Source organism: Sceloporus occidentalis, unplaced genomic scaffold, assembly GCF_023333645.1.
Source record: "Sceloporus occidentalis isolate IW3139 unplaced genomic scaffold, rSceOcc1.0.p SCAF_4, whole genome shotgun sequence".
In the NCBI taxonomy this organism is placed as follows: Eukaryota; Metazoa; Chordata; class Lepidosauria; order Squamata; family Phrynosomatidae; genus Sceloporus; species Sceloporus occidentalis.
Genome location: NW_028316984.1, coordinates 195,590,379 through 195,603,266, shown reverse-complemented (window position 1 = coordinate 195,603,266; position 12,888 = coordinate 195,590,379). Strand labels below are relative to the sequence as shown.

Genomic DNA, 12,888 nt, shown 5'->3' with positions numbered 1-12,888 from the left:
AATAATATTTTATCAGTGCAGTCTAGGAAAGAAGAGAAATTATGTGTGGTATCTGGCTTGAAGTCATTATTTTTGTTTTCTTTCCCCTTGAAAGAAATAGGACTTAAAGGAAAGAACAAGGACCACCAATTCAAACCTGTTTCCATAAGTTAAAAAATTGTTCACACATTTAAGAACAGAAAGGGAATCCAAGATAAATTATCTCCCCCCCCCCCCCCCTTTCATGCATTAAACATCTAAGAGCACTGGCCTTTGTTCCTGCTCAGATAATTTCTTGATCTAGCATAGTGTAGTCTCCTTCATTGCTTCTCAGAGTGGTGGTCCAGGGAATGCTGCCGGTCCACAAACCATCAGCTGTTGTTCCCTGCCAAATTTCCAGGAATGAAGCAATGTAGCTAAAGGGCACCAATATAATACCTGGAAAAAATAATTGCTGGTCCCCTACATCAGATAGCTTGGGAAGCAGAGATCTACATGGATTTGTACATACTAAATAGAGGTCCTTTCCATCACCTGTTAACTGTTTAACAAAGGCTGCCAGGAATTGAACCACAGCTCTTTTACTAAGCTATGATCCCCTGAAGGACAATTTTCTTCCATTTTCTGAAAATCGCCTTTCAGTTCTCATTTGTAGCAATAGAGTCTTCCTCTGGCTCCTCCCCAAGATATTTCATCAAAATAATTCATGCTGCAGTGGTCTATTCTGCTTTCAGGTTGGGTGTTCTTTATATAATAACAGTTTCTCTTTCTGAACAGGGAAGGTTTCTATGTAAGATTTGTTAAAATTAGTAAGAACTTATAGGATGTATTTCACTGTGGCTGCTGTTTCTGATGGGCTGTTCTTCCTATCGCTATCAATCACAACAATCATGCAGAGAAATCTTTTTCACCATCACTTCCAGGACATCCCTGGAAGTTTATTTTAAAACATTATTTTAAATAATTAATATTATGGAGAAAAATACTTAAAACTTTCCTTTTCTTTTTTTAAAAGAACACCATGAGCTCCAACAGAAGTTGGAGAAGAAGGAGCGGGAGTGCGACGCCAAGGCCCAGGAGAAAGAGGAGATGATGCAGACCTTGAATAAGATGAAGGAGAAACTTGAAAAAGAACTGTCGGAGCATAAACAAGCCAAACAGCAAGTGGTAGACCTCACAGCACAGATCCATGAACTTAGCAGGGTGAGGCCACACAACAAGTTCTCTTTTTTTTAATGGGGGGAAGTGTACCAAATTTCCATACTACTTTTAGACCACTTGCTGCTAAAGTTTGGCCTCAAAACGGGGTTTGATGCCACCAAGTCTAAAAATGATTCTCATTATGAAGAAAAGGAAGTGATCAAAGCTATGAGGCAAATGTTGGTATCCCTGTCTCAGTGAGTTCCCTTTGGTACAGTCCAACTGGGCTTTTGTCCAAAGAGAAATATTCAAGATGGTGGCACTGACTTGAATAGCTTCTGCAGTTTTGTTCAAGAAAATTGGCTTGGATGTTCTGTGCATTTTGCCCCAAAAGACAACGTAGGGGGAGGAACCAAGGCAAGAGCTCTTTCCTGGTTGACTAGAACAACCCTTGTTTGCTTTCTTTTTTCCCCAACCCAAACAGAAGTTATTTCTCAACATCAAGTTTTGTTTCACCTTCTTTAATTAACAAGTTCATGGGTTGTTTGAGCATATCTTTTTCCCCTCAAGTGAACCTTAAGTGGTACTCACATTGTTCTTTAGCCTGTTTATCCTTTTTTTTTAGCTGCAATGCAATTCTTATCTTGACTGTGTCTTTCTTTTTTGCTTGTTTTTACAGAGAGCAATATGTGCTCCAGTCCCTGGGGGCCCCCCTTTGCCACCTGGTGCTCCTGGGGGCCCTTTACCTGCATCCTCTCTGGGATCTCTCCTCCCAGTTCCTCCACCACCACCACCTCCTGGTGGAATGGTCCCACCACCACCGCCCCCACCACCGCCTCCTGGTGGTCCACCTCCTCCACCGGGACCCCCTCCACTTGGAGGCTTACCTCCAGCCCCAGGAGCCCCACTGGGATCAGCACTCAAGAGAAAGAATATTCCACAGCCCACAAACGCTCTGAAGTCCTTCAATTGGTCCAAGCTCCCAGAGGTAAGATGTTTTTCCACCATTTTGCACAACTACTACTGTCTGTCAAGTCTGGCAGGACACCAAGTTCAGAAACTCAAGATTCAGTAGTTAAAACTCAGTAAACCTTTATTCACTAACGATAGATCCAGTCTAGAGATGTTCATTGTGAAAACTAAACAGCAAGCATTAGCATTGCCTAATTAAAATACACACAGTTTCAAAGTCATGGTAGACTCAACTCCCATTCATTACCATTAATAAACACAGTTGGCCCTTTTCATTCCCATACTGCCCCTTCTTTGTTCTAACAACCAATTTCTTCCCACAGGAATGACCTTGAATAGACTTGAATTATGCCTCCTCTCTAAAGTTATCTTCCGACCTGTGGTTGAAATCACCATGTGTCTGCATTAGTTCTACTGTATAAGCCATCCCAATTCTTTATGGCAGGAGAGGTGCATCTGCAACTCCTGACAGCTCTATAACACCAATTTTCATGTGTTTTGTTTTTTAAAAGAAAGGGTGATCTTATAAAAATTGCTACAGGTTGAATCTCTCTTATCCAAAAATGCTTGCGACCAGAAATGTTTTGGATTTCAGATTTTTCTGGATTTTGGAGTACCTGTTTTTGCATATATGTACATAATGAGCTATCTTGAAGATGGGACCCAAGCCTAAACACAGAATTCATTTATATTTCATATACACCTTATAAATGTAGCCTGAGGCTAATTTTATACATAATATTTTAAATACTTTTGTGCATGGAGCAAAGTTTGTGTGTATTGAGCCATCAGAAAACAATGGTGTCCCTGTGTCAGCCATCCATAAAAACACTTTTGTGTTCTGGAGTATTTTGAATTTCAGATAAGGGAGACTCAACCTATATACATAAACATATCAATAACTTATACTTAAATGCTCTGAAAATATGGAATATAGCAAAAATTGGCATTTGTTCCATCTTTTGTCCACTTCCATTTTCTCTCTAGAACAAGCTGGAAGGTACTGTGTGGACTGGTATTGATGATGCCCGTGTGTTTAAGGTGTTAGACCTTGAAGACCTTGAAAGAACGTTCTCTGCTTACCAAAGGCAGCAGGTAATGCATGTGTCTAAGATATGCAGATAGCCCATTCTACTTTCCTTGGGGAATAATTGGAATGCACCTTTTCATCATTAATTTCACACGTTAACATCGTTTTGACTTGTCAAGTTGGCATAGTTGGTGGAATGTCCCATAGATACATCAGTGTTGGCAGTTTCAAATGTTGGTTTGTGGCCTGATAAGGAAGGTCGTGGCAAATTCGTGCGCCACCTGACTGTGCATTTTATCGGTTGAGCATGCTTTTTGGAATGGAATGAAGGCGGGTAACCTATCACTGGAAATGGCTAAAAAAAGAACTAACTGCTGAGGTGGCTGCATGTGAATAATTATTCTTTGTTATTTTATCAATGTGTTTTTATGATTTATTTCACTTGTAATTATTATTTGTTTAATGAAACTACACAGTCCTACAACCATTTGTAACATAGTTAATCTCAGAATGTGTTGGTATTAGTAGAGGACAAGGACAAGAAGACAGAGTATTACAGTTTTTGTTAACAGACTTGATATTTTCCAAATCTAGCCAATTCATATTGAATTTTGATCATTCAATTCATATTGAATTCTGATGTCGCCTGGAATATTGTGTCCAGTTCCAGGCACCACAGTTCAAAAAGGATGTTGAGATGCTGGAGCGTGCCCAGAGGAGGGTGACCAAAATGGTGAAGGGCCTGGAAACCATGCCTTGTGTGGGGAGGCTTAGGGAGCTGGGTATGTTTAGCCTGAAGAAGAGACAGTCAAGAAGTGATATTATAGCCCTGCTTAAATATTTGAAGGGGTATCATATTGAGCATGGAACAAGTTTGTTTTCTGCTGCTTCAGAGAATAGGACCCAGAGCAATAGATTCAAACTAAAGGAAAAGAGATTTCACCTAAACATTAGGAGGAACTTACTGACAGTAAGAGCTGTTCAACAGTGGAACACACTCCCTCAGAGTGTGGTGGAGTCTCCTTCTCTGGAGGTTTTCAGAGTCTGGATGGCCATCTGTCAGGAGTGCTTTGATTCCATCTTTCTGCGTCGTAGGTGGTTGGACTGACTGACCCTTGTGGTCTCTTCTAACTCTGTGATTCTCTGATTCTATTGTTGTTCTTCAAAGTGGTACCTGATTGCCTCTTCTTCACTTTCTAGTTTAGAAATTGCACCATCAATTCAAATTAAGTAAACATCCTATTTGAGTTTAGCTCAACCATCCATTTTTTTTCATTCTTATACAGCAATCATTCTCAACATTTGGTCCTCCATTTGCTTTGGATGTCAGATCCCAGGAGCCATATCCAACTTGACCGACAGTCAGGAATTATGGAATCTGAAGTCCAAAACATCTGGAGGACCAAAGGTTGGGAAGCACTGTTTAGATAGAGGAAAATATACAGAGGTAAATATATGTATTTTCCTATAGGGAAAGCCCTCCTATGATGGAAAAACATATAATCTGTGTAGACATTTTTGTGTGTGACACAAAAATGTGAGATATGTTTCTCTTTCACATGGGCTCGCTGTGTCCCTCTCTTGCAGATAGCCCCCCCCACACATACTTTGCATATATATATATATATATATATATATATATATATATATATAGTACATAGCTATTTCAGTGATTGTATTGTATAGTCTTTTATACATATTCTTACGTGGAAATGCTTTTGGTGCAATTTTTTAAAAACGTATTTATTTTTGAAAGAAACTGCCACACTTCTTGCTTCATTTGCAGACTATTCATTGCTGATGAGGAGACTATTATAGTCTCCTTAAGGCTGCATTTGAAGCCTATACACATCTTCATACTTTCTAGCATTTCACAAAACAAAACAAAACTGGGATGCAACAACAGAATATAGTCAAGATGGCAAATGTTACCAATAAATAAGTACTGACAAAGTCAGGGAGACTGCAGCAGTTTGCTTTTGCCTAGGCCTACCAGGAAAGGCAAGATTCTACTTTCTCCTGTTCTGTCCACTCACTGGGTTGATGGAACTCAGTTTGCAGCAACTGAAGTAAGCTGAAGATGAAGAGGGACAGGAGGAGTAGAGAAAAACTGGAACATTTTAAAGGAAATTGGAAAAGTGGGATTAATTGGGAATGTCCCTGCCAAATCAGGTTGGCTTGTAGGTATGTATACCGAGGATGCCAGCTAGTAAATGCACAAAAAGGAGGCATAATCTGTCAAGGCTCCCTGAAGTCATTTTGCAGTGTGCCTCCATGCTACAGTTATATACCTGTGTTTCCCTTGTGCATACTACAGTGCTTTCTTCCTGGGTAAAGTGTGAATTAGACTGCACATGACTACCTCTTCTGAGTTCAGTTCAATGCATGCCACATCCCTTCAGTCCACAAAGGCTTTTCCCGCACAGTCAGAACGCACGCCTAGTAAGCCCAGTTGTATGACCCTCTTACTGTATGCAAAATAGCAATAAGATATTTTCAGAAGTCTCCATTGTACCACAAAGAGATGCCTGGATATTTCTCTAGGAGCTTGTCCTCATGGGAAGCATCACTAACTACTAAAGAGCAATTTGTGAGCTGCTTGTTTTTTCTTGAGAGAAAAGGCACAAATTGGTGGGAATAAATTTTTGGTGGCAATTGAACATTTTTATTTGGATTCTTTTTAAAATGAGAAAGTATGTTCCTAGTATCTGAAGTGTAGGAAAACAGAAGTGGTGTCTGTGTGTGTGTGTGTGTGTGAGAGAGAGAGAGAATAGTGTGTGTGTGTGTGTGTGTGAGAGAGAGAGAGAGAGAGAGAGAGAAGTGTGTGTGTGTGTGTGTGTATGTGTGTGTGTGTAAAAGATAGTGGAGTAAGCCAAGTGCAGAGCATGAGGTGTTGGGGATTTCTGATGCTATGGATAATCAGCTTTGTCTGGTCTGCTGGGGTAATCCCTTGGAGTTCCAAAAGCAGTAGACTCAGACGCTCTTCAGGGGAAGGAGAAACGTCAGTTAGTAAACCCTTTCGAAGGTGCAAATTTAATCTCTTCCTGATGCTAATCTGGGAGAGGGATGGCCTCCAGTTTAAGAACAAAGTCAGGTGTCAAGAGTTATCGAGCACCAGTGTATGAACCAGCTTTGGTCAGAATCACTTTTGCTCTTCATCTCCCCTGAGACTTGTGATACAATCAGCCAGACACATCAAGCCGTGAAGGAGCTTTCAGCAAAGACTAGGTTCAAAATATAAAGCTGCCTTGAGCTCAGTCTGACCAAATAGTGTGTGCTTTGAGGGGCTCTAGCAGCTCTCTAGAGCTTTGGGCAAAAGTATTTCTTAGCTCAGAGATCCTTTAAACTGAACATTCAAAAGACTGAAGCTGGAACTATGTTTCTGTTCAAAGGTATATCATCTAACCAGTGTGGAAAGGGGCTAGATAGAAGAGAAATTTAACTTTTTGTCCTGGATTAGGGTTGCCAGGTGTCCCTTAGTATAAGGGTTGTCACCTATTTGAGGGTTAGAAAGCTTTTCTTTTTATATAGACTGAACATATTTTGGGATGTGGGCCTTTCATGTGAGTGGTGTGGGCAGTATGAACATTTTAGAGAGAAACGCATTGCTAAATTAACAGAAATCACACCTTTCCTTTGGTATTTAGATACAGCATAAATTTGCTAATTGCTGCTTCCTGATTGTCAACACAGCATGTCATGAATTTCGACCGCTCTATATTTCTATTTTTAAAAACTGGGAACACTATCAAACCCTCAAGGAAATCTTCATGTGCACTAAAATAAGTATCTGGGAAAGTTCTCTCACTATCATGGATACTAACCTCACATATATGCCTGTGTACAGACACATACTCTGTATTGCATCCATAGAAGTGGGTTTATATCCGTGAAAATAAAAACTTGTTAGTCTAAAGGTGCTGTCACTTTTCTTCCTCCCCCCCCCCCCCACCACCACCATCTTTCTTCCTTTTTATATATTAGAATTACCAACAAAACAAATATACTTAAATATTATGGCAAATCATATGGTTTTTGTCTCTTTCAGTTTCTCTGAATAAAAGTAAACTGTACACATATTCTATGTTCTTTAACTTTCATCTTCAATGAAGTTTATTTTCATTCAAAGCAGTTAGAAGAAGCCAGTAGCCAAAAAGTCTCTGCATATTATTCAAATATTTGTGTTTTGGTAGCCATAATAACAAATGTAAGTATTAAACAAGTAATGGCAGCTTTTTGAGATCGGGAGCAGAATTGTCTAAAACGTTATTTGGTGCTTGAAAAATCATCTGTGCACACTCAAATACACACACACAAAGACAGATAAATACACATACATGTAACTCAGGACAATATTTCATGTTCTAATGGAGGATATTACAGCTAATAACAGTTCAAGCCATAATAAATATATTGGTCATTAAGGTGCCACAAGATTCTTCACTGTTTTTGCTACAATGATCTAACATGAATACCTCTCAAAAGATTCCCATCCTTATGCGTTCAGTGAGGTCACCTCCCACTCCTTCCAACTGATAATCAGAGGCTATATCCATAGGGTCAAGGAAACTAAAAATAGCTAGTGTGAAATTGGGAGTCCCCCCGCCAAAGTATAAAATTCATACAATAACCAGTTGTTGTATGCCTTCAAGTAATTTCCAACTCATGGTGACTTTAAGGTGATGCTATCGTGGAGTTTTCTTGGCTAAATTTGTTCAGAGGGGGTTGCCATTGCCTTCCTCTGAGGATGAGAGAGAATGTGACTTGCCCGAGGTCACCCAGTGGGTTTCCATGACCAAGAGGGGATGCAAACCCTTGTCTCCCAGAATCTTCGCCCAGCACTCAAACCACTACACCATGCTGGCTCTAACGTTTTATTCAGAGGAGGGTTGGTGCTGCCTTTCTTTGAGGCTTAGAGGAGGGGTCGGCAACCTCCGGCCCGCGGGCTGGATGTGGCCCGCGAAGGCCTTTTGGCCAGCCCCTGCTCACTCCTGCCGCCGCCACCGCCGATTGCGGCTTTTTGCCACTCCGGGCGCCGCCATTTTCTTTCTCAAAATGGCGGTGAAGTCTCACGCGACCTTTCCAGTGGTCGCGCAAGACTTTGCCGCCATTTTGAGAAACAAAATGGCAGCAGCCTAGAGGCGAAGTCTCGTGCGACCACAGGAAAGGTCGCGCGAGACTTTGCCGCCATTGGCGGCGGCCGCTAGGAGGCCCGCTGTGGCCGCCGGAGCCCTTGAACAGGGCTCCGGCGGCAGCAGCGGGCCTCTGGGAGGCCTGTTGCGGTGGCCGGGGCACTCCAAGAGGGCTCCAGCGGTGGCAGCGGGCCTCTGGGAGGCCCGATGCCGTCGCTGGGGCCCTCCAAGAGGCAAAGAGGGGGAGGCCTCCAGCACTGACAGCCCCCGCTGGCTTTTTTGCTGGCCTCTGATGGGGCCTGGGGCCCCGTCAGGGGCCAGCAAAGAGGGGGAGGCCTCCAGCACTGGAGGACCCTGCCGGCTCTTTCTCGGCCTCTGATGGGCCTGGGACCCCGTCAGGGGCCAGCAAAGAGGAGGAGGCCTGGCCCCCGGAGGGTGGAAGCTCCGCCCCTGGCATGCAGCTCCGCCCCCGGAGGGTGGAAGAACAACTGTTCTCCATGAATCCTATTCCTGTCCTGTTTTGCCCTCGGGAAACTAGCCAAACTCCCAACACAAAACCTCAGCGTTGTGAAGGTTTTAAGCAGAGTCCAAGTTCACCAAGGCATCTGTAGAAAAGCAATGGTAGTCTAGTCCAGTCTATGTCCTTCACGAGTCAGTATTCAGTCCAGGAAAGCAGTCCAAAGGATCTTCTGAAAAAATAGTCAAAGTCCAGGCAGAGTTCAAGGCAACAGGAGTCAGTCAAGGAACAAAGCACCAGTATGGCTTTCTCACAAGGAAAAAGATGGTTGTCAGCCATACTGGGCCAAGAGAGGTGCTGAGATATTTATTGCCTATCTGGGTCTCTTAGGTGCTCCCTATTTAAACACTGAGAGTGCCTATGTCTTTCTCTTTCATGGTGTCTCTGTGGGGGTAGGCACTGGTAGCTCTGGCTCTTCATTGGAGGGTTGTTGTCTGCAGGGAACTCCGCTGCTGTGCTAGCTGCAAGCTCTCCTCCTGGGGTTGCTGGGGTTATGGCTGCAGCCCTGGAATGTCCCCTGAGCTCTCAGACTCTCCATCAGAGCCTTCAGACTCAGATGACATGCCAGGATCCTGGAGGCAGGGCATGACAATTCCAACACTTAACATAAACCTGCATGCACAAAGAATGTGATTTGTGCTGCATATTTGCTCTTTGGGGAGGTCCACCTAATGCTCCCTTCGTACTCAGTGTACATAGCAGTAGATTTTCACGTATATTCAAAGAATAAGCAAGTCGTCTGCTGCTTCCAACACAGCAGCACCTTCTACAGGAGTTTGTCAGCTGTGAAGCAGCCCTGCCCTCCTTCCTGTCCTGCTTGCCAAGGATACTGCTCAGTTTGTATGCACAGCTCACTTTATTTCAGCGTTGGGCTTTGTGCAAGTAGCTTTTTTACCCCATTGGACTTTGGCAGTATTCCAGTTACTGATCTGAATGCTAATGTATTGGGTTGCTTTGAGAGCTTAAATTCCCCAATAATTTAAACTGAAATATTTATAGGAGATAGTAACAATTTAAATACCCGCAGCACACACACAGAGCGTTTCAGTTCCTGTTGCAAATGAATGTGTCATTGACGCCTACAGCAGAAAGTTACCTTTTAAAATAGTGCTTTTGATATGTCTCTTCAGTCAAAATATTTGGCACTTGCTTTGGCATTCAAATTTAGGTGGAACCATAGAAATATCAGGCTTTCTTCATTCTCCTTAGTAATATAATAATTGTACCCAAAAAGAATGTGCATTTAACAATGCTGTTAAATGTCATTGTGTCCCTACAATGCCCTGAGACAAAGCATATGATTTAGTTGAAGGATTTTCAGTGTCAAGAAAGTCAGATAGTTGGAAACACAAATTTGACCATCAGACACAATTCACAAGGAGATTCTACAGTGTCAGCCCCACGGAAAATAATCCTAGTAATTCTCTTTGGTCTCAATGTCAGGGTGAATTTGGCCTTCTGGGTGTTTCTGGATCTGGACTCCAGTTCCCATCAGTCCCAAAAAGGATGGCCAGAGTCTGGCATGTTAGGAGTTGTAATTCAATATCATCTGGAGGAGCACAGGCTTTCCACCCTATATTCATTAATTAATTGATTCGTTCATTCAGTTTATATGCCATCTTTTTCCCAGCATGGGATCCAAAGCAGATTAAAAGGAAAACGTAGGGCAATATACTCTTACAAACAGAAGATCTTTAAACCAAGCAGCATAAAAGACTAACAAGGGCGGTTTACAGACCGCCCTTTTGGGGCGGCCTGTTCCCGCCCCTTTCCCCGCCGGATCGGGGCCTTAGTCTGCCACAGCGGCAGCCTCTGAGGCCCCGATCCACTGCTTTCCAGGCTGCTGGGAAGCGGCAAAAGGCCGCTTCCCCATGGCCTGGAAAGGGGAGTCCTTGGGGCTTCAAGCCCCAAGGACACCCAACAGCAGCGAGAATGAAGAGAAAGGGGACACTTGGCCCCTTTCTCATTTGTGTCGCTGGCGCAGCCGTGTAAAGGCTGCGCCAGCGACACAAACCTGGAAGGAACTCTGTTTCAGAGCTCCTTCTAGCGCTGCGGAAAGGGTGCCCCAGGCGCTCTCGCGTGGTGCCAGGACATCACTTTTGCCTCGCTCCGTTTGGAGGCGGTGCGGTCATGACGTCCCAATGGCAGTGCCCATGTAGAATGGGTGCCGCCATTTTGTACGTACTAGGTACGTACTAGGGTTAGAGTGTCTGGAAAGGACACCCTTTCCTAACCCTAGTACGTATCTAGTATGTACTTTTTGCCTGTCTGTAACGGACCATTGAAAATCTGCTACTTATGAATTCTCATTTAACACTTAGAAGAGAATGCAAATAATAATAATAATAATAATAATAATAATAATAATAATAATAATAAAATTTATTTGTATCCCGCCCCTCTGAGAACAATTACTTCTGTTCAGATGGATCCATGCATTGTCCACCAGAGCAAATTTAGGAGACTATGGGAGCCACTGTGACAGCTGAGGCTTCCATGTCAATCCACTCGGCGTTACAGTCTTTAGACATTAAAGAAACTATCTACAGGACTGAACCCTCTACACAAAATGGATTTGTCACCTTGGAGAGATGCAGGAGGAGCACCTCAGGAGATGCAGCAGGGGCAGAAATCATATTGAAATACTGCCACCAGTTATGGGCATCACAGTTCAAGAATGATATTGATAAGCTGGAATCTACCCTGAGAAAGATGACCAAGACGATCAGATTTAAACAGATAGCCGTGTTACTCTGTAGAATCTGTATGTAGAGAGAACTTGTAGCACCTTTGAGACTAACTGAAAAAAAGAAGTTGGCAGCATGAGCTTTCATAGACTAAATTCTATTTCCAAAAGCTTCAGAGGATGTGTAGACTTTAGTCTACAAAAGCTCATGCTAGTGATTTCTTTGGCCTGTTACAGACTGCCAAAATAAAGCTGCTTCGGGTCTCTTTAGAGGTATGCTGTTTAAATGATGCATGCATCCTAAGAATCCAGAAGCTGCACCAAAGCTGCACTTCAGTGCTTAGGAATGGAGTGTGGCTTTGGCGCAACCTCCGGACTCTTAGGACCCATGCATCATTTAAATAGCATACCTCCAAAGAGACCCGAAGCAGCTTCATTTTCGCAGTCTGTAACAGGCCTTTCTTTCAGTTAGTCTCATAGGTGCCACAAGATTATCAAAGGTATGGATCAAGGCATACAAGGACTGTGGCTGCATCTGCACTCCAGAAATAAAGTGGTTTGACACTGCTTTAACTGCCATGGCTCAGAGCTATGGAATTCTGGAATTTGTACTTTTGTGAGATATTTAGCCTTCTCTCTCAGAAAGTTCTGGTGCATTATGAAACTACAAATCACAGGATTTCATGGCATAGCACTATGGCAGTTAAAGCAGTGTCAAGCTGCATTATTTCTCCAGTGCAGACGCAACCTTGGGTATCTTGAAGAAGAGAAGACTGAGAGGTGATACGAAAGCCATCTTTAAATATCGGAAAGGATGTCACATAGAAGATGGAGTGAGCTGTTTTCTGCTGCTCCAAAGACTAAAACACAAACCACTGGATTCAAATCACAGGAAAAAAGATTCCAGCTAAACATTGGGAAGAACTTATTGACTGTAAGAGCTATTTGTCAGTGGAGTAGACTTCTTCAAAGAGTCGTGGCCTCGCCTTCTTTGGAGGTATTTAAAGAGGCTGGATATCTATCTTTTTGGGGAGCTTTAGCTGTGTGTTTCTGCATGGCAGAGGGTTAGTCTAGATTGCCTTTACAGCCCCTCCTAATTCTATGATTCCATCACTGTTGTTTCCACCAATGGGCAGATGCCACTGAATAGTTTCATTTGTATCTTTTATTTTGATCTTGGTGTTTTATCAAACTTTGGTAAACAGTCTTATAAGTGTTGTTGAAGGACAGCAAATAATGTTTTAAATAAATTACAAATTAATTAAGCTGAAGTAGGCTTGGGTAAAACATCTAGTAGCTAGCATGCGCCATGTTAATTAATTTGGGTATGTCCCATTTGGAATTTTGTGCCTGAGACAGCAAAAAGGTCTTCAGCTAGCCTCCAGTAAACTAATCCTTTATTCTGCATTTGTAAATATTTGCATAGGGCTGA

The 12,888-nt window shown here is 42.8% G+C and overlaps 1 protein-coding gene across 2 annotated transcripts in view; it reads left to right on the top strand.

Annotated features, from left to right (window-relative positions):
• LOC149315237 (disheveled-associated activator of morphogenesis 1) overlaps positions 1-12,888 on the top strand; it is a 254,979-nt gene that overhangs the window by 204,024 nt on the left and 38,067 nt on the right. For both annotated transcript variants that reach the window (XM_089522803.1, XM_089522802.1), the window contains exons 13-15: positions 995-1,182; positions 1,799-2,107; positions 3,079-3,186. In XM_089522803.1, coding sequence (XP_089378929.1) covers positions 995-1,182; positions 1,799-2,107; positions 3,079-3,186 — 605 coding nt within the window. The remainder of the gene's footprint in view (positions 1-994; positions 1,183-1,798; positions 2,108-3,078; positions 3,187-12,888) is intronic.